The sequence below is a fragment of the Somniosus microcephalus genome, chromosome 1 (genome assembly GCF_052327205.1).
Source record: "Somniosus microcephalus isolate GS21.2 chromosome 1, FLI_Smic_1.0, whole genome shotgun sequence".
NCBI lineage: Eukaryota > Metazoa > Chordata > Chondrichthyes > Squaliformes > Somniosidae > Somniosus > Somniosus microcephalus.
Window position 1 is genome coordinate 52,244,929 of NC_140987.1, and position 21,331 is coordinate 52,266,259.

Genomic DNA, 21,331 nt, shown 5'->3' on the forward strand with positions numbered 1-21,331 from the left:
AGGTTGCGAACAGTGTGGTTCAGCCTCAGACAGATGTTCGGGAGAGGGATGGAGTCAGTGGCTAGGGAACGGAGTTTGTGGCGGGGACTGAAAACAATGGCTTCGGTCTTCCCAATGTTTAATTGGGGAAAATTTTTGATCATCCAGAATGTCAGACAAGCAGTCTGACAATTTAGAGACCGTGGAGGGGTCGAGAGAAGTGGTGGTGAGGTAGAGCTGGGTATCGTCAGCATACGTGTGGAAACTGACGCTGTGTTTTCGGGTGATGTCGCCAAGGGGCAACATGTAGATGAGAAATAGGAGGGGGCCAAGGATAGACCCTTGGGGGACACCAGAGGTAATGATGTGGGAGCAGGAAGAGAAGCCGTTGCAGGTGATTTGCTGGTTACGATTAGCTAGATAAGAATGGAACCAGGCGAGTGCAGTCACACCCAGCTGGATGACGGTGGAGAGGCGTTGGAGAAGGATGAAGTGGTCAACTGTGTGAAAGGCTGCAGACAAGTCAAGAAGGACGAGGAGGGACAGTTTACATTTGTCACAGTCACAAAGGATGCCATTTGTGACTTTGATGAGAGCCGTTTCGGTACTGTGGCAGGGGCAGGACCTGATTGGAGGGGTTCAAATATGGAGTTCCTGGAAAGATGGGCACGGTTTTGGGAGGCAGCAACACGTTCAAGGACTTTGGCGAGGAAAGGGAGGTTGGAGATGGGGCGGTAGTTTGCAAGGATGGAGGGGTCAATGGTTGTTTTGTTTTTTTTGAGGGGGTGATGACGGCAGATTTGAGGGAGAGGGGGAAAATACCTGAGGAGAGAGAACAGTTGACAATGTCAGCTAACATGAGAGCCAGAAAAGGAAGTTGGGTGGTCAGCAGTTTGGTAGTCCTGCTAGTCACATGATACAACAATAATAGAGTTGGTGACTAATCATAGCAAGCAATCTCCATCAATTAGTCTACAACAGACCCAGACATGAGATGAGAAAAACCCCTAGTGGTGGAAAACTTTGGGTACCATAGGTCCAAAGTCACATGTTCGTCCCAAGCATGCTACACTTACCATATGTCATGTCTCAAATTATAGAATCATAGAATGGTTACAGCACGGAAGAAGGCCATTCGGCCCGTCGAGCCCATGCCTGCTCTCTGCAAGAGCACTTCAGCTAGTCCCAAACCCCTGCCCTTTCCCCGTAGCCCTGCAAATGTTTTTCCTTCAGGTACTTATCCAACTCCCTTTTGAAAGCCCTGAGCAGTGCATTCCAGATCCTAACCACTAGCTACGTAAAAAAGTTTATTCTTATGTTGCCTTTGGTTCTTTTGCCAATCACCTTCAAGCTGTGTCCTCTGGTTCTCGACCCTTCCGCCAATGGGAGCAGTTTCTCTCTATCTACTCTGTCTAGAGCCCTCATGATTTTCAACACCTCTATCAAATCTCCTCTCACTCTTCTCTAAGGAGAACAATCCCAGCTTCTTCAGTCTATATCCACATAACTGAAGTCCCTCATCCCTGGAACCATTCTTGTAAATCTTTTCTGCACCCTCTCTAAGGCCTTCACGTCCTTCATAAAGTGCGGTGTCCAGAATTGGACACAATACTCCAGTTGAGGCCGTTTTATACAGGCTCATCATAATTTCCACGCTTTTGTACTCTATACATGAACCCTAAGATCCCATAAGCTTTTTTAACTGCTTTCTCAACCTGCCCTGCCACCTTCAACGATTTGTGCACATATACCCCAGGTCTCTCTGTTCATGCACCCCCTTTAGGATTGTACCCTTTAGTTTATATTTCATCTCCTCATTCTTCCTACCAAAATGTATTACTTCACACTTTTCTGCGTTAAATTTCATCTGACACATGACCGCCTATTCCACCAGCCTGTCTACGTCCTCTTGAAGTCTATCACTCTCCTCCTCACTGTTCACTATACTTCCAAGTTTTGTCTCATCTGCAAATTTTGAAATTGTGCCCTGTACACCCACATCCAAGTCATTAATATATATCAAGAAAAGCAGTGGTTCTAGAACCAACCCCTGGGGAACACTGTATACCTTCCTCCAGTCCGAAAAACAACCGTTCACCACTACTCTCTGTTTCCTGTCACTTAGCCAATTTCATATCCAATTCTGCCCTCTTGAGCATCCCTGATTATAAATCGCTCAACCTTTGGTGGTCGTGCCTTCTGTTGTCTAGGCCGTAAGCTCTGGAATCCCCTCCGCCTCTCTACCTCTCTTTCATCCTTTAAGACGCTCCTTAAAACCTACCACTTTGACCAAGCTTTTGGTCACCTGCCCTAATTTATCCTTATGTGGATCGGTGTCAAATTTTGTTGTCTTAAAATACTCCTGTGCAGCGCCTTGGGATGTTTTGCTACGTTAAAGGCACTATATAAATACAAGTTGTTCTTGTTGCCACTGTCCTTTTATTCCATGGGCTTCAACTTTGTTGGCAAGCCTATTATGTGGCACTTTGTCGAACGCCTTTTGGAAATCCATGTACACCACGTCAACCGCATTGCCTTCATCAACCCTTTGTTACCTCATAAAAAAACTCGATCAAGTTGGTTAAACACGAAATAACAACAGAAAAAGCTGGAAAAACTCAGCAGGCCAGGCAACATCCGTGGAGAAACAGAGTTAACATTTCAGGTCGAAACCCTTCTTCAGAACTGAGAAAAAAGCAGGAAATGAAACAGATGAAAAAGCAAGTTGGGGGCTGGGAAATGGGGGAGGGGATGAAAGAACAAAAGGGAAGGTCTGTGAGAAGTAAAGAGACATTGAGAGATATTCAAGGCGAGACGAGATGGTAATAGGACAGGTAAAGAGACAAAAGATGGCCCTAGATGAAGTGTGAAATGCGCCGGCGGAATGAAAGACAGCTGCCATGTGGGAGAGAAAAAAAAAGGAAAAAGGCACAAACCAAAAGTGTGGATAAAAAATATATAAATATGATAGGGGGCCGAGGTTATGGTCTGAAATTGTTGAACTTGATATTGAGTCCAGAAGACTGTAAAGTGCCTAAACGGAAGATGAGGTGCTGTTCCTCGAGCTTATGCTGAGCTTCCGTGGAACAATGCAAGAGGCCGAGGACGGTGAGGTCCGAGTGGGAATGGAGCGGTGAATTAAAGTGACAGGCGACCGGAAGCTCGGGGTCACCCTTACGGACTGAACGGAGGTGTTCCGCAAAGCGGTCACCCAATCTGCGTTTGGTCTCCCCAATGTAGAGGAGACCGCATCGTGAGCAGCGAATACAGTATACTAGATTGCAAGAAGCACAAGTAAATCGCTGTTTCACCTGGAAGGGGTGTTTGGGGCCCTGGACAGTGGGAAGAGGGGGAGGTATAAGGGCAGGTGTTGCATCTCCTGTGCTTGCACGGGAAGGTGCCGGGCGAAGGGGAAGGGGTGCTGGGGGTGATAGAGGAGTGGACTAGGGTGTCTCGGAGGGAGCGGTCCCTACGGAATGCTGAAAGGGGAGGTGAGGGGAAGATACGTTTGGTGGTGGGATCACATTGGAGGTGGCGGAAATGGCGGAGGAAGATGCGTTGAATGTGGAGGCTGGTGGGGTGAAAGGTGAGGACAAGGGGAACTCTATCGTGGTTCCGGGAGGGAGGGACAGGGGTGAGGGCAGAAGTGCGGGAGATAGAACGGACCCGGTCGAGTGCCGTGTCAACCACGGTAGAGGGGAATCCTCGGTTGAGGAAAAAGGAAGACATGTCGGAAGCACTGGTATGGAAGGTGGCATCGTCGGAGCAGATGCGGCGGAGACGGAGAAACTGGGAGAATGGAATAGAGTCCTTACAGGAGGCGGGGTGGGAGGAAGTTTAGTCCAGGTAGCTGTGGGAGTCAGTGGGCTTGTAGTGAATGTTGGTCAATAACCTATCCCCAGAGATGGAGATGGAGAAGTCGAGGAAGGGAAGGGAAGAGTTGGAGATGGACCATGTGAAGGTGAGGGAAGGGTGGAAATTGAAGGCAAAGTGAATGAAATTGTCTAGTTCAGGGCGAGAGCAGGAAACGGCACCGATACAGTCTTCAATGTACCGGAAAAAGAGGTGAGGGAGGGGACCCGAGTAGGACAGGAACAAAGAGTGTTCCACATATCCCACGAAAAGGCAGGCATAGCTAGGACCCATGCGGGTACCCTTAGCGACACCTTTGATTTGGAGGAAATGAGTGGAATCAAAGGAGTTGTTCAATGTGAGAACAAGTTCAGCCAGGCGGAGGAGGGTGGTGGTGGATGGGGACTTGTTAGGCCACTGTTCAAAGAAGAAGCGGAGCGCCCTCAGGTCATCCTGGTGGGGGATGGAGGTGGAGGGATTGTATGTCCATGGTGAAAAGGAAGCGGTTGGGGCCAGGAAACTGGAAACTGTTAAAGTGGCGGAGGGCGTCAGAAGAGTCGCGGATGTAGGTGGGAAGAGACTGGACAAGGGGAGAAAAAATAGAGTCGAGATAGGAAGAGATAAGTTCTGTGGGGCAAGAATACGATTTGCCTTTAACAAATCTGTGCTGGCTTTCCTTAATTAATCCAAACTTGTCCAAGTGACTGTTAATTTTGTCCCTGATTATTGTTTCTAAAAGCTGTCCCACTAGCGAGGTTAAACTGACTGGCCTGTAGTTGCTGGGTTTATCTTTACACCCTTTTTTGAACAATGGTGTAACATTTGCAATTCTTCAGTCCTCTGGCACCACCCCCATTTCTAAGGAGGATTGAAAGATTATGACCAGTACCTCCGCGATTTCTTCCTTCACTTCCCTCAGCGTTCTAGGATCCATCCCATCTGGTCCTGGTGACTTAAGTGTACTTTAAGTACGCCCAGCCTTTCTAGTACCTTCTCTTTATCAATTTTTATCCCATCCAATATCTCTTCTACCTCCTCCTTCACTACATCTTATATACTGTATCTCAAAATATTATTTTCTGAAAGAAATCTGTCTAATCTGCATTTGAATGAATTAATACTGTTTCCATCAATTCCCTAGAGAGCCTGTTCCATAGATTTACCACTCGCTCACTGAAATAATGTTTCCGCAGTTTCATTTTGAATTTACCCCCTTCAAGCGCAGGCCGTGTCCTCTGGTTCTAAGGTTCTGCTCAAGGTGAAACAGCTTGCCATGGTCTACATTATCTTTGTCCCTTTAGTATCCTAAAAACTGCATTTGCATCACCTCTCAACTTTCCCTTTTTCAGTGCCTAATTTACACAATCGAAACCTATAAAATTCTGTCAGGCCTAGACAGACTAGATGCTGGAAGGATGTTCCCGATGGTCGGGGAGTCCAGAACCAGGGGCCATAGTCTAAGGATAAGGGGTAAGACATTTAGGACTGAAATGAGGAGGAATTTCTTCACCCAGAGAGTGGTGAACCTGTGGAATTCTCTGCCACAGAGGGCGGTGGAGGCCAGTTCATTAAATATATTCAAGAAAGAGTTGGATATATTTCTTAAGGCTAAAGGGATCAAGGGATATGGGGAGAAGGCAGGGACAGGGCACTGAATTTGGATGATCAGCCATGATCTCATTGAATGGCGGAGCAGGCTCGAGGGGCCGAATGGCCTACTCCTGCTCCTATCTTCTATGTTTCATCATAATCCAATCCCTCCATCCATCCTCTCCGTGATCTGGTTGCCCTCTTCTGTATCCTTTTAATTGCTACAATATATTTTTTGTACTGTGGTAACCAGAACTGTACACAATCCTCTAAGTGCAGTTGGTATATAAAGAGGCAGGATTAACTCACTATTTCTGCTCAATATTGACCTTTTAATACATCCCAATGATTTGCTTTACTTACTGCCACTGAGCATTGTTGCAATTAATTCAATTTTATTGTCAATCAGGACCCCCAGATCTCTTTCATTTTCCATACACATTATTTTCCTTCCAATTATGTAATAGTCCCTTCCTGGATTTTTTGTCCCCATGTGAAGCACTTTGCATTTCTCCACATTGAATTCCATCCGCCACCTGTCTGCCCAATTCCCAAATATATTCACATCCTTACCGTCTATCACCTTCAGTATCATTGTATCATCTGCATATTTAGCCACTGTGCGCATGATTCCTAGCTTCGGATTATTTATGAAGATATTAAACAAAAGCCCACACTGGCATTTTTGCCAAGATTGTTGACAGGAGGAATTTCAGCCTCTCCCACCCACCATTCCCACCCCTCAAGCACCCTTTGGACTAAGCCATCAGCAAAGGCCATTGAAGCGGATAGCACAAATCGGTTCAAGAGGAAATGAGCTGTTTTTCAGAGAAGAGATTGAACAAGATGATGAGCAGCTAGACGGTGCTGATCAACGAACAAGTGATAGGCTTGTTTGGGCCTATTCACCTTTTCATGCTCCTAAAAATTCTTATATTTATGGCCTAGTAACGAGGAATGATTTTGAGGCTGTAATCAATCTCAGAGTCCAGGTGACAGTTATAAACCATTAAAATGTCAGGCTCATAGTTTATAATGTCATCTGAATCCCTCGGCTGAATCATGGTTTTATCATCACTCCAGTTTTTTTTTTTTTTTTTTTTTTTGTCCATTATATATTCTATATACTTGTTTTGAAAACGTTGCTTTCATCGTGTACCTTTTTTACTTGGCTTTTCAGTGGCTGGTAGCATTCTGTACACCCTGTATGCATTACTCCCCTTTTTGATACTCTTGTCCTTTACTTCTTCTATGTCAGGTAATGAGTTCATAGCACAACGGAAATTGGCCTTCCACGTCTTAGGATCTGGTTTATCAACACCATGATGATATTTTCCTATCAGCGTAAAGAAAAGACAGACAAGGGAACAGCGCTTTCAGAACTTGCAAAGTACTTGTTAAAGACCTGTGGCAGACATATCATTCAAGCCCTGTTGATTAAATGTAACACATAATAAACGGTCTTTTACTACACAAAAGCTTGGAGGTGACTGTCCACAATGTTATTGTACGAATGCTTAAGACATAACAAATTCCTCTTATTGCTAATTTAATGAAGCTGTTAACCTGCTTAATGGTTAACACTTCCATTAAAATAGTGGAGCGAGGCATTTGACACAAGCATGTTAAACATTTGTACAATAACAATGCCAACAAATAATTTCTAGTTTATCACGTTTGGGTTTTTTTTTATCCCATTACATTTCCAGACACATTTCTTGTGAAAATTCAACTAAATGCTTACATCTCTTTCTAATTTTCACAAAAGCACGATAAAAGGTCCGGTAAGGTGGTTAAGAAGGCATACGGAATGCTTGCCTTTATTAGCCGTGGCATAGAATACAAGAGCAGGGGGGTTATGCTTCAATTGTATAAAACACTAGTTAGGCCTCAGCTAGAGTACTGCATGCAGTTCTGGTCACCACATTACAGGAAAGATGTGATTGCACTAGAGAGGGTACAGAGGAGATTTACAAGGATGTTGTAGGGAGTAGAGAATCTTAGCTATGAGGAAAGACTGGATAGGCTGGGTCTGTTTTCCTTGGAACAGAGGAGGCTGAGGGGAGACCTTATTGAGGTGTATAAAATTATGAGGGGCATAGATAAAGTGGATGGAAAGGACCTATTTCCCTTAGCAGGGGGGTCAAAAACCAGGGGGCACAGATTTAAAGTAATTAGGGGAAGGTTTAGAGGGGATTTGAGGGGAAATTTCTTCACCCAGAGGGTTGTGGGGGTCTGGAACTCTGCCTGAAAAGGTGGTAGAGGCAGAAACCCTAACCACATTTAAAAAGTACTTGGATGTGCACTTGGGATGCTGTAACCTGCAGGGCTACGGGCCAAGAGCTGGGAAGTGGGATTAGGCTGGATAGCTCTTTGTTGGCCGGCGCGGACACGACGGGCCGAAATGGCCTCCTTCCGTGCTGTAACTTTCTATGACCAGCTCAAACAGTAGCAGCTTCTAGCCTTTGGCTTGTAACACCTAAAGTTCAAGTTGCTGGTATTGTCCATCATTTAAATATTCTTTGTTTGGTTGAGTGAGTTTGTACAATTCTCAGCCAGGCTTGCTACACAAAGCAAAATGGAGGCAAGGCAGCTTTGGCGGAGTGAGGGGAAGGGAGGAAGAGTTACACAGACAGCTTGGCACATTGGAGTTCATGCTGCCCGCCAGCAAATCAGGACAGACATGGAAGGATCCATAGCCTAAGCATTCCCACTCTCCTGACTGGAGAAGGATGTCTGGTGGCACTGTAACTACATTCTTCCAAAAAATACAAAAAATAAAAAAAAATTCTCTCAATGTCATTAATTGAATATTCCAATATCTTCATGCTTTTAACTTTTGAATTAATTGGTCCACTCCTGTTATATATCTACCTGTATGAACTGCCCAGTTTTTAAATAAAGGAGCATCCTTCTCTACATCCCATCCATGTCGAGCAGCATGCATCCACGGAATCTGAAAAATCTTCTTCTCCTGGAAAAGTAATGTCACAATTGATTTAAAGACAAGCAAATTACATCAGGTGAAAGACAACGCCTACCCTATTCATTTAAAAAAAAAAATTCTCGAGATGTGGGCATCGCTGGCATTTATTGCCCATCCCTAATTGCCCTTGAGAAGGTGGTGGCGAGCCGCCGCCTTGAACGGCTGCAGTCCGTGTGGTGAAGGTACTCCCACCGTGCTGTTAGGGAGTGAGTTCCAGGATTTTGACCCAGTGACAATGAAGGAACGGCAAAATATTTCCAACTCAGGATGGTGTGTGATTTGGGGGGGAACTTGGAGGTGATTGTGTTCCCATGCGCCTGCTGCCCTTGCCCTTCTAGGTGGTAGAGGTCTTGGGTTTGCCGAAGAAGCCTTGGTGAGTTGCTGCAGTGCATCCTGTAGATAGTACACACTGCAGCTATGGTGTGCCAGTTGTAAAGGGAGCCTTTTGAGTGTTGTTGGAGCTGCGCCCATCAAGGCAAGTGGAGAGTATTCCATCACACTCCCAAATTGTGTCTTGTAGGTGGTAGAGGGGCTTTATGGAGTGAGGAGGTGAGCCACTCATCGCAGAATACCCAGCCTCTGACCTGCTGTTGTAGCCACAGTATTTATGTGGCCGGTCCAGCTCAGTTTCTGGTCAATGGTGGTCACCCAGGATCTTGATGGTGGGAGATTTGGCAATGGTAGTGCCACTGAATGTCAAGGGGAGGTGGTTAGGCTCTCTCTTGATGGAGATGGTCGATGCCTGACACTTGTGTGGTGCGAATGTTACTTGTCACTTATCAGCTCAAGCCTGGATGCTGTCCAGGTCTTGCTGCATACGGGTACAGACTGCTTCATTATCTGAGGAGTTGTGAATGGAGCTGAACACTGCAATCATCAGTGAACATCCTCACTTCTGACCTTATGATGGAGGGAGGTTCATTGATGAAGCAGCTGAAGATAGCTGTCCTGAGGAACTCCTGCAGTGATGTCCTAGGGCTGAGATGATTGACCTCCAACCACCAAAAGCATCTTCCTTTGTGCCAGGTACGACTCCAGCCCTGGAGAGTTATCCCCCAATGCCCATTGACTTCACTTTTACTCGGGCTCCTTGAAGCCTCACTCACTGCCTTGATGTCTAGAGCAGTCGCTCTCTCGTCGCCTCTGCATCTTAGCTCGAGTCCATGTTTACTAGAAGTGTATCTTAGTACATCAGATTTTCTATTATAGATGCTCACACATCAAAACTGTTTTGAAATGGTTAAACGTTTCAAGTTGCAGTTATCAACTCTCACAAACCCACGGCATCTCTGCAGCAATGTTCCCGCTAAGGTGCACGCGTGCACGGCCGCGCAGTGATCTGAAAGGTCCCGCACAGGCCGCTCACCGGCTTTTATATTGGAAATACCGCACATAAGTAGAAATTTAATGGGGCTGCACGTTAAAAGAAACAGGCCGCGCAGAACAAAGCGCAGCTCCCAGGGAACATTGCTCCGCAGCCAACATATTAACCAGAAACAAAGGCTATTGTCACAACCACTAATCCCTCTTCCATCTCCTAGTTACAGAGCCTCCAACTGCGACAGGTTCCATGATGACTATTTATTCACAAAAGCATGCCAGCATCATTGTACTGTAGTGCTGAGATATGCAGTCTAAGCAGAAATAAATATTTGGATGCTTTAAGTCCCATACCTTCTGACGTAATAAAACTCACTACGCACTTGGTTTGAGCATAAAGCAAGGCTTTAATCAACTTGTTTCAGAACATGGAGGTCTAGTTGTACTTCACTAGCTCCTGGTCTTTACAAAATGTCCCTGGAAAGCTGGGGCCGACGCCCGAGTATTTATACTCCTTGGACGGCGCCACCAGCTGGCCGTCCAGTGTTATTTCATAGGTAGTTTCTCGATGATGAGATTTATGACAGTAATTTTAATTTGACCATTCCCAGACATGAAAAAAGGTTTATCCTTTGGAGAACCTTGCCTGTAATGTGAGTATGTTACAATACCCTGGTGACATTTGCCAAACAATTTTCCCTTTCTCCAACTCGATGAGCATTTGCCTTGTTGGTACTCAAAGCCTGGCCTTGAAAGCCTAGATGTAATCAGTGGCAACAATTTGCTCGAATTATTGTGAACTGTTAATTAGCCTTTTTTTTTTTGCAACTTAATAATGACCCGCCGCTGCAACATGTGGATGCGAGCTGCTTCTGTGTGACACAGAAATTTTCACACAACAAATTAATTCCTTTGGAATAACAAGAAGCTGACTAATCATGCTGTACCTGCTATAACAAGCACGTAACAACTTGCATTTATACCTGGGGGTATATGTGGACAAATTGTTGAAGGTGGCAGGGCAGATTGAGAAAGCGGTTAAAAAAGCATACAGGATCTTGGGCAAGGAAGTTATGATAAACCTTTATAAAAAACTGGTTTGGCCAGAACTGGAGTATTGTGTCCAATTCTGGGCACCGCACTTTATGAAGGATATGAAGGCTTTAGAGAGGGTGCAGAAAAGATTTACAAGAATGGTTCCAGGGATGAGGGACTTCAGTTATGTGGATAGTCATAGAGTCATAACGGCACAGAAGGAGGCCATTCGGCCCATCGAGTCCGTGCCAGCTCTCTGTAGAGCAATCCAGTCAGTCCCATTCCCCCGCTCTATCCCCATAGCCCTGCAAGTTTATTTCCCTCAAGTGCCTATTCAGTCTTCCCTTGAAAACATTGAGTGTCCGCTTCCACCATTTCCATCGGCAGCGAGTTCCAGGTCCTCACCACTGGCTGTGTAAAAAAGTTTTCCCTCACATCCTCCTGTATCTCTTGCCCAAAACCTTAACTCTGAGAAACTGGGGTTGTTCTCCTTAGAGCAGAGAAGGTTGAGAGGAGCTTTGATAGAGGTGTTCAAAATCATGAGGGGTTTAGACAGAGTAGAAAGAGAGAAACTGTTCCCATTGGCGGAAGGGTCGAGAACCAGAGGACACAGATTTAAGGTGATTGGCAGAAGGTCCAAAGGCAACATGAGGAAAAACTTTTTTATGCAGCGAGTGGTTATGATCGGGAATGCACTGCCTGAAAGGGTGGCTTTCAAAAGAGAATTAAATAATACCTGTGGTAAACCACTGTTATAGTTATCACTGTATATTGTTCTCACTGTTCTCACTGTCACATCACTACACGAGGTCGCCTCTTGTCGCACTGTTATACCTGGGCTGACCACCTCCGACTCCGCCCATTACCTGCCCAGGTATAAAGGTAGCTGACTGGCTAGTATTCCTCCCTGTTGGATCGGATCACCCACGAGGGTGGGCTCTGTTATTTAGCCAATAAAAACCTTCAGTTACGTTCTTAACTCGTCGCCTTTTATTGGACTAATTGATAGGCATATCAATACCTAAAAGAAAAAAAATTGCAGGGCTACAGAGAAAGGGCGGGGGAGTGGGACTAGCTGAAGTGCTCTTGCAGAGAGCCGCACGGACTCGACAGGCCGAATGGCCTCCTACTGTGCTGTAACCATTCTATGATTCTATATAGTGCCTTTAATGTAGCAAAACATCCCACGGTGCCAACACATGTGAAGCCGGGAAACCGGACACTGAACGGTGGCAACAGTGCAGAGGTGACTCTTGCTGGTTTCTGCACAAAAACCATGCACTTTCTCTTCCGAGCAACTCAAAATGCAGTGGTAGCAAAAGGATGCAGAGCATAATTAATAAGTTTCCCCTTGGCAATATTGCAAAAACCATGCAATGTCATTAATTATTAGTGCAATAGAATCTCTCTAATGGGCCTTCACTAACCCGTTTGTAACCCTGCATATTCATGGCTCCTGATGCTCATTGCTTGTTCCTACTGTACTTGCCAACTGTAGCTGGCAAGCCTTCTCCTGCTAAGCCCTTTCCTCCCCAGTCTGTTTAAAGTGCCGTCGGGGGAGTTGTTAATGAGCTCGTGACCTTATGCTCAACAACACAATGAAAGGGAAGAGGCCGTCTGTCTTCACTGTTCTTCCTGCTGAACCCGGGCAGCAGATTGTGCTTTGTCACCCTCGTGCACTTCAACATGCTTTGGTGCCTGCGGCCAGGACTGAACTAAGAAAGATGATGAGGCGTTCTCGCCATCTCTGTAAATCCACAATGGTCACTGGCGGGTGAATCAGGGAACGCTGGGATCAGCTCCTGTGGTCACATTTTCTCCAACAAAATTAGGGAGTTAATTGAACCTCCCTTCACCACCCCCACCCACACCCCCGCCCCTCCACTCTGAATCCACCCTTTTCCCTTAGAGCTGTGGTGAAGAAAGTAATGATTAGTTTGGACCCGTTAAGCTGCTCTGTCTTGTGGCATCACTTTGCTGGCACGAGGAACAGTTATGTCCCAGTGGGAGCAACAGACCTCCGCTGGAACTCATAGCTCTGCCACTGCTGCTTCGCCATCAGAGGGAATGTGTTTTACTTGCTCCGTGACCAGGCTTCACAGTTGATTTTCTTTTTTCAAATGCTCCTTAAACTTTCAGGGGCCCAAATTTCATGGCTCTTCCAGCATACTTCTACTGCAACCCCGGAGGAAATGCAGCCAAAGGGTCGGAAAATAGGCCAGGACACTTCCGGCCTTTTAACATTGAGTCTAACTTTAGATCTTAACCATTGCTCCCACTGACTCTTGGGCAGCAGGTGCTGGTGATGGGGGATGGCTGTACCAGAGTTATTGGGAGTGGAGGAGGTGTGGGCTGGTGCTTGGGGTGGGGGACCCCCTATTGATACAGGGCCAGTGGAGTGGTCCGCACCCCTGGGTCTAACTGTCTTTCTTCCGCCACATTTCCGGGCCATGGGAGCCTTCTCTACTTTGCCAGATTTTCAATGCTTCCTTCCCCCTCTTCTTAGGCAGTCCCTCGGAATCGAGGATGACTTGCTTCCACATTAAAAATGAGTTCTCGGGTGACTGATGAGTCCAATGCGGGACCTACAGTCTCTGTCACAGGTGGGGCAGACGGTGGTTGAAGGGGCGGGTGGGTGGGGTGCTTGGGTTGACGTGCGCTCCTTGCGCTGCCTGCGCTTGGCTTCCGCTTGCACCCGGCGAAGAGACTCGAGGTGTTCGGCGCCTTCCCGGATGCTTCTCCTCCACTTTGTGCGGTCTTGGGCCAGGGATTCCCAGGTGTCGGTGGGGATGTTACACTTTTTCAAGGAGGCTTTGAGGGTGTCCTTGAAGCGTTTCCTCTGCCCACCTGGGGCTCTCTTGCCATGCCGGAGCTCCGAGTAGAGCGCTTGTTTTGGGAGTCTCGTATTGGGCTTGCGGACAATGTGACCCGTCCATCGGAGCTGATTGAGCGTGGTCAAAGCTTCGATGCTGGCCTGAGCAAGAACACTGACATTGGTGCGCCTATCCTGCCAATGGATTTTCAGGATCTTGCGGAGGCAGCGTTGGTGGTACCTCTCCAGTGCCTGCTGTACATGGTCCATGTCTCTGAGGCATACAGCAGGGCGGGTATCACTGCTGCTCTGTAGACCATGTGCTTAGTGCCGGGTTTGAGGTCCTGGTCTTCAAACACTCTCTTCCTCAGGCGACCGAAGGCTGCACTGACACACTGAAGGCGGTGTTGGACTGATCTTCTGCTCTGATCTTCTGCTGTAACCATTTACACCTCCTCTGGACCCAGCTTTTGTTTCTATACTTGTCTCATTACCAGCCCCTTTTGCCTTGCACCCTCACCTCCTTTGACGTTAAATCACTCCTGCCATCCACCCTATCACGGACATGCCCCTTTTGTTCTTTTCCTGCCCTCTTTTCCCTGGCTCTGAACTTGCTTAAAAGCTGTTCATCTCTTAACATCTTTCAGTTCTGATGCAAAGGTCATCGACATGAAACGTTAACTGTGTTTCTCCCTCCACAGACCTGCTAAGTTTTTCCAGCATTTTCTGTTTTCGTTCTGGATATACAGGCCCTGACCTGCGCTGCCAGTATCTGTGGGGCCTTGTAAGGGCTGAGATGCGTGTCAGGGGGAGGGGTAGAGAGTGGGAACAACCTATGCCGGGAGTCCCAATGGCCTCAGCCTCTCAGAGGCCTGGTGTAACTTCAAAGGCCAGTATGCTGGGAAGGAAGTAGCTCAGGATCAGCGCATGAGAGGACCATCTTGGGGGTCCAGGCAAAGGAAATGGCCTGCAACCACGCAGATGATACCTTTTTTTCCCAAGTGATCCTAATGGAGTGCAGACATGTCTTGTGGGAGGGAGGGGGAGATTGGTGGGGGGGGGGGGGGGGGGCGGGGGAACAAAGGATGGGAGCAGGTGCCCCAGTTTCCAGCAGCATTGGGGCTGACAGGCAGCGAAGGTGCACCTGTGGTGGTGTGGGCAGCTGCTGGTCCCATCCAAATGAGGTACCATCCCAGTGACCCCAGTAACAGGTCAACGTTCAAGGGCACCAGCAGGCGAAATCCGGGTGTAACCGCTGGGATCGCGACCCATGCAACTTTGGAGCTTCAGAGCATATTGGAGGAAAATTTGGAACAGTGCTAAAAGCAAGCACTCCATTCTTCAGTGCTTTGCTCTCTAAATTTACACTGCTACTGACAATTCTTCGGCAGTCACTATAATTAGCGCAGAGAGCAAACAATGACTTGCATTTACACCGCAGCTTGAATGCAGAGAAACATCCCAAGGCAATTTAAAGAAATCAGGGCCTAGAAATTCAGTGCCCTTAGCACCGATTTTGCGGCGCTAGAGGGCCTAGCGCTGCAATTGGCGCCGGTTCCTAAATTGCCTGGGGCCCTTCCGCGGCGGTAGACCGGTAGCGCTGCGCCGGCACCGATGACGTCATCGGTGTGCGCAGCGTCCCGGTTGCCGTGGTAACCCGGCCCCAAGCCGAAATTCAGTTGCGGCCGCCTCGCCAGTGGCAGCCGCAACTAAGACTCCGGCAAACGAGTGTTGCTGGAGTCTGCGCCGGCGCTTTAAGGAGGCGCGGCGGCCGGCCGCTTTCCCGCCGGCCGCCTGCCCGCAGCTCCCTCCCCGGACTTCTCCCCCCCCCCCCCCCCCGGAACAGATGCAAGCCCGGCACTTGTCCGAGGTGCCGGGCTCATTTTTGAAGAGATTTGCGCGGGCCGCGGCCGGGTGCAGGCAACTCCTCCTTAACGGAAGGAGGAGGCCTGCACTTCCCGAGCCTGCCGCACCGCAGCGGGCGCCGCAATGCGGCGCGTTGCGCCAGTTTTCAGGCGCTAAAACCCTTCAGTAGCGCTGGCAGCCGTTTGGGCGCGGCGCTACTGAATTTTTGGCGCGCGCAAAGGGACTTAGCGCCGGCGCTAACTTCCGGCGCTAAAGCCCTGGCGCAGCGCAAACTCAATTTCTAGGCCCAGGTGTCAAGCCAAAGATGGGCAGATTAGGGAGGGATGAAAAAAAAAGCTTTGTCAAAGAGGTGAGTTTTAAGGAGACTATTAAAAGTGATGAGGGATGTGGTACGGCAAAGGGGTTTAGGGAGAGAATTCCAGAGCGTGGGAAGCACTGGAGGCATGGTCACCAATGGTCGGGGAATGAGAGGAGGCCGGAGTGGTGCATTCGAATGGGAGCTGTAGTGGGAATGTAGGTGCCAGGGATGAGGCAACAGAAGCTCACCAGATCGACAACTCCTAGCACAATCCCTCATTCTAGCACAAAGAGCAGCATTGGAGGCTACCTTTTTTTATTTGTTCACAGGATGTGGGCGTCGCTGGCAAGGCCAGCATCCCTAATTGCCCTCGAGAGGTTGGTGGTCAGCTGCCTTCTTGAGCTGCTGCAGTCCTTGTGGTGAAGGTGCTGACTCAGTTGTAGCAGCTTGGTACAACTGTGAGTGGTAGGCAGTTAAGAGTCAACCACATTGCTGTGGGTCTGGAGTCACAGATATGCCAGTCCCTAAAGGGCATTAGTGAACCAGTTGGGTTTTTCCAACAATCCAGTAGTTTCATGGTCACCATTACTGATACCTGTACTAGCTTTATTTAATTAACTGAATTGTAAATTTCCCCAGCTGCTGTGGTGGGGTTTGAACTCACATCTCTGAGATTACTAGTCCAGTAACATAACCACTATGCTACCGTACCCCTACCCTGCTCTCTGGGTCAACAGATTAGTTTTACTTTCGCAATATAACAGTAGGCTACTGCTTGCAACTTCAAACCCCAAATCGCATGCAGAAAAACTAAGGAGTTTCTCCACAGCATTAAGACACGCAGCGGCTTTCCGAGTATACTGAAGCCCTTACCTTGTTTAGCCATTTCAAACCAAGTATTTTATTTGAATTTATTTGTTCTTCTAACCATGGGCGCATACGCATTCTCTCCACTGGCATCGCCACCTAAAATAAAAGGGAAAACAGGAGAGGTTCTCAGTACTTGTTTAAACAGTCTCATAGTTAACTTCCGCAATCTCTTACTCTCGCTCATGAAAGAGAAAATCGGTGATCCCCAGGTGCACAGTGGAGGAAAAGGGGGTGTAGGGTTGGGAGACCCGTTACTACAAGTCTGGACCCCTATTGTGATGCTGCAGAATCTCATGGGGCTTTCCAAGTGTGAAGAGCCTTTTTAATGAGGCAGGAGTTGGCTTTCCTGGCCTCCAGCCTCATTCGCCTGGGACTTTGCTGGCTGGGCACCCCAGCGCAATGCTCCCTATTGAGTTTATAAATACATTTTCATCCTTTTTTCCCTCCAGTGCAGTACTGAGGGAGTGCTGCACTGTCAGAGGTGCTGTCTTTTGGATGAGACGTTAAACCGAGGCCCCATCTGCTCTCTCAGGTGGACGTACAAGATCCCATGGCACTATTTCTAAGAAGAGCGGGGGACATATCCCCGGTGTCCTGGGCAATATATATCCCTCAACCAACATCATTAAAAACTGATTCTTTGATCATTATCGCATTGCTGTTTGTGGGAGCTTGCTGTGTGCAAATTGGCTGCCATGTTTCCTACATTACAACAGTGACTACACTTCAAAAAGTACTTCATTGGCTGTGAAGTGCTTTGGGCATCCTGAGGTCATGAAAGGCGCTACATAAATGCAAGTCTTTCTTTCCTGACGAAAGAAAATGTAGTTTTATTTACATGAACAGGATGGTTAAGATTCATTTAAGAAGGGCAATTTTCCGACCTTTGACATGCGGCAGGGAGCATCACCCATCAGGAGCCCATATCGAAAGTTTGGAAGCACACCACATATGCACGGCGTGAGCGGCGGCGGGAATCGCGGAGCGGCGAGTATATAAGAGGCTCCAAGAGACCAGGTAGGCCTCAATGCAGCGTGAGCAGCGGCGGGAATCGCGGAGCGGCGAGTATATAAGAGGTTCCAAGAGACCAGGTAGGCCTCAGTGCGGTGCGAGTGGCGGCGGGAATCGCGGAGCGGCGAGTATATAAGAGGTTCCAAGAGACCAGGTAGGCCTCAGTGCGGCGCGAGCGGCGGCGGGAATCGCGGAGCGGCGAGTATATAAGAGGCTCCAAGAGACCAGGTAGGTTTACTAATCTCTGAACTCAGAGGGAAGGAGAGAAGTAAAAAGTAATCGAAGTGTGACGTCACCAGAAAGCAGGTAAGTGATCCTCTTTTGGTAACCAGAAAGCAGGTAAGTGATTGGTTGGTGAATATTTCTCTCTTTTTTAAACTTTAACTCTGTGGTTTATAGTTTCTAAAGTCTCTGTGGTGTAGCGGGGACTGTTTGTAAACCAGGGCCCTTAAATATACCATTTAACTGTAGTGAAATTGGTGCGATTGATTTGATTTAATTTAATTTAATTGCAATTAATTAAAGGGTAAGTCATGGCAGGACAGCCCGGTGCCGTGGTATGCTCCTCCTGCGCTATGTGGGAACTCAGGGACACTTCCGGTGTCCCTGACAACCATGTGTGCAGGAAGTGTGTCCAGTTGCAGCTACTGGCAGACCGCATTGCGGTGCTGGAGCAGCGATTGGGTACAAACTGGACCATTCGCGATGCTAAGGACGTCGTGAATAGCACATTTAATCAGTTGGTCACACCACAGGTAAAGGTGGCACAGGCAGAAAGGGAACGGGTGACCAACAGGCAGAGTAGTAGGTGCAGATATACTGCTTTGGATACTGATGGGGCGGATGGCTTACCAGGGGAAGGCAGCAGCAGCCAACTTCCTGGCACCAGGGGTGGCTCTGCTGCACATGACGGGAGGAAAAAGAGGGGTAGAGCTATAGTAATAGGGGATTCTATTGTAAGGGGAATAGATAGGCTTTTCTGCGGCCGCAAACGAGACTCCAGGATGGTGTGTTGCCTCCCTGGTGCAAGGGTCAAGGATGTCTCAGAGCGGCTGCAGAACATTTTGGAAGGGGAGGGTGAACAGCCAGTTGTCGTGGTGCATATAGGTACCAACGATATAGGTAAAAAACGGGATGAGGTCCTAAAAGCTGAATATAAGGAGTTAGGAGGTAAATTAAATAATAGGACCTCAAAGGTAGTAATCTCAGGATTGCTACCAGTGCCACGTACTAGTCAGAGTAGAAATAGAAGAATATTTCAGATGAATACGTGGCTAGAGGAATGGTGCCAGGGGGAGGGATTCAAATTCCTGGGACATTGGAACTGGTTCTGGGGGAGGTGGGACCAGTTCAAACCAGACGGTTTGCACCTGGGCAGGGCCGGGACCGATGTCCTAGGGGGAGTGTTTGCTAGTGCTCTGGGGGAGGGTTTAAACTAAAATGACAGGGGGTTGGGAACCTGAGCAGGGGGACAGAGGAAAGGGAAACAAGCATAAAAGCAAAAGATAGGAAGGAGAAAAACAAAAGTGGCAGTCAGAGAAATCAACGGTTTAAGTCAAACATGGCCACAGTAAATAATAATTCTAATAGGTCTAAGAGTGTTAAAAAAACAAGCCTGAATGCTTTGTGTCTTAATGCGAGGAGCATTCGTAATAAGGTGGATGAATTAGCTGCGCAAATAGAGGTAAACGAATATGATTTGATTGGGATTACGGAAACATAGCTCCAGGGTGGCCAAGGCTAGGAACTCAACATCCAGGGGTACTCAATATTCAGGAAAGATAGGCAAAAAGGAAAAGGGAGGTGGGGTAGCATTACTGGTTAAAGAAGGGATTAACACAATTGTAAGGAAGGATATTAGCTCTGATGATGTGGAATCTGTATGGGTAGAACTGAGAAATACCAAGGGGCAGAAAACGTTAGTGGGAGTGCTATATAGACCACCAAACAGTAATGCGGAGGTTGGGGATGGCATTAAAAGGGAAATTAGAGAAGCATGCAAAAAGGGCACAGCAGTCATCATGGGTGACTTTAATCTACATATAGATTGGGCTAACCAAATTAGTAACAATACTGTGGAGGAGGAATTCCTGGAGTGTTTACGGGATGGTTTCCTGGACCAATATGTCGAGGAACCAACCAGAGATCAGGCCATCTTCGACTGGGTATTATGTAACGAGAAGGATTAATTAGCAATCTTGTTGTACGAGGCCCCTTGGGTCGGAGCGATCATATGATCGAATTCTTCATTAAGATGGAGAATGAAGTCATTGACTCAGAGACTAGGGTCCTGAATTTAAATAAAGGAAACTACGATGGTCTGAGGCGCAAATTGGGTAGGATTGATTGGGGAATGTCACTCAAAGGGTTAACGGTGGATAGGCAATGGCAAACATTCAAAGACCGCACGGATGAACTACAGAATTTGTTCATCCCAGTTTGGCATAAAAATAAAACAAAAAAGGTGACTCAACCGTGGCTAATGAGGGAAATTAGGGATAGCATAAGATCCAAGGAGAGCACATATAAATTGGCCAGAAAAAGCAGTAATCCAGAGGATTGGGAGCAGTTTAGGAGTCAACAAAGGAGGACAAGGGGATTAATTAAGAAAGGGAAAATAGAATATGAGAGTAAGCTTGCAGGGAACATAAAAACTGACTGTAAAAGCTTTTATAGATATGTGAAGAGAAAAAGATTGGTGAAGTCAAGCGTAGGTCCCTTGCAGTCAGAATCAGGGGAATTTATATTGGGAAACAAAGAAATGGCTTACCAATTAAATACATATTTTGGTTCTGTCTTCACAAAAGAGGACACAAATAACCTTCCAGAAATGTCGGGGAACATAGGGTCTGATGAAAGGGAGAAACTGAAAGAAATCAGTATTTGTAGGGAAATGGTGTTAGGGAAATTGATGGGATTGAAGGCCGATAAATCCCCAGGGCCTGATAATCTATATCCTAGGGTACTTAAGGAAGTGGCCCTAGAAATAGTAGATGCATTGCTGATCATCTTCCAACATTCGATGGAATCTGGAACAGTACCCATGGATTGGAGGGTAGCTAATGTTACCCCACTATTCAAAAAAGATGGTAGAGAGAAAACGGGGAATTACAGACCGGTAAGCCTGACATCGGTAGTGGGGAAAATGCTAGAGTCCATTATAAAAGATGTAATAGCAGAGCACTTGGAAAACAGTGACAGGATCTGACAAAGTCAACATGGATTTACAAAAGGTAAATCGTGCTTGACTAATCTACTGGAATTTTTTGAGCATGTAACTAGTAAAATAGATAAGGGAGAACCAGTGGATGTGGTGCATTTGGACTTTCAGAAGGCTTTCGATAAGGTCCCGCATAAGAGATTAGCGTGTAAAGTTAAGGCACATGGGATTGGGGGCAAGGTATTGACTTGGATAGAGAACTGGTTGGCAGATAGAAAGCAAAGAGTTGGAATAAACGGGTCTTTTTCCGAGTGGCAGGCAGTGACTAGTGGGGTACCGCAGGGATCGGTGCTAGGACCCCAGCTATTCACAATATATATTAATGATGATCTAGACAAGGGAACTAGATGTAATATCTCCAAATTTGCAGATGACACAAAGCTGGGTGGGCGTGTGTGCTGTGAGGAGGATGCCGAGAAATTACAGGATGATTTGGACAAGTTGGGTGATTGGGCAGAAGCATGGCAGATGCAATATAACGTTGATAACTGT

The 21,331-nt window shown here is 47.2% G+C and overlaps 1 protein-coding gene across 1 annotated transcript in view; it reads right to left on the reverse strand.

Annotated features, from left to right (window-relative positions):
- Positions 1-21,331, reverse strand: part of irf2b (interferon regulatory factor 2b) — a 64,775-nt gene that overhangs the window by 15,518 nt on the left and 27,926 nt on the right. The window contains exons 3-5 of the mRNA XM_085980754.1: positions 16,612-16,704; positions 8,296-8,395; positions 6,581-6,757 (exon numbers count right to left, since the gene is read on the reverse strand). Coding sequence (XP_085836880.1) covers positions 6,581-6,757; positions 8,296-8,395; positions 16,612-16,698 — 364 coding nt within the window. The 5' untranslated portion in view covers positions 16,699-16,704. The remainder of the gene's footprint in view (positions 1-6,580; positions 6,758-8,295; positions 8,396-16,611; positions 16,705-21,331) is intronic.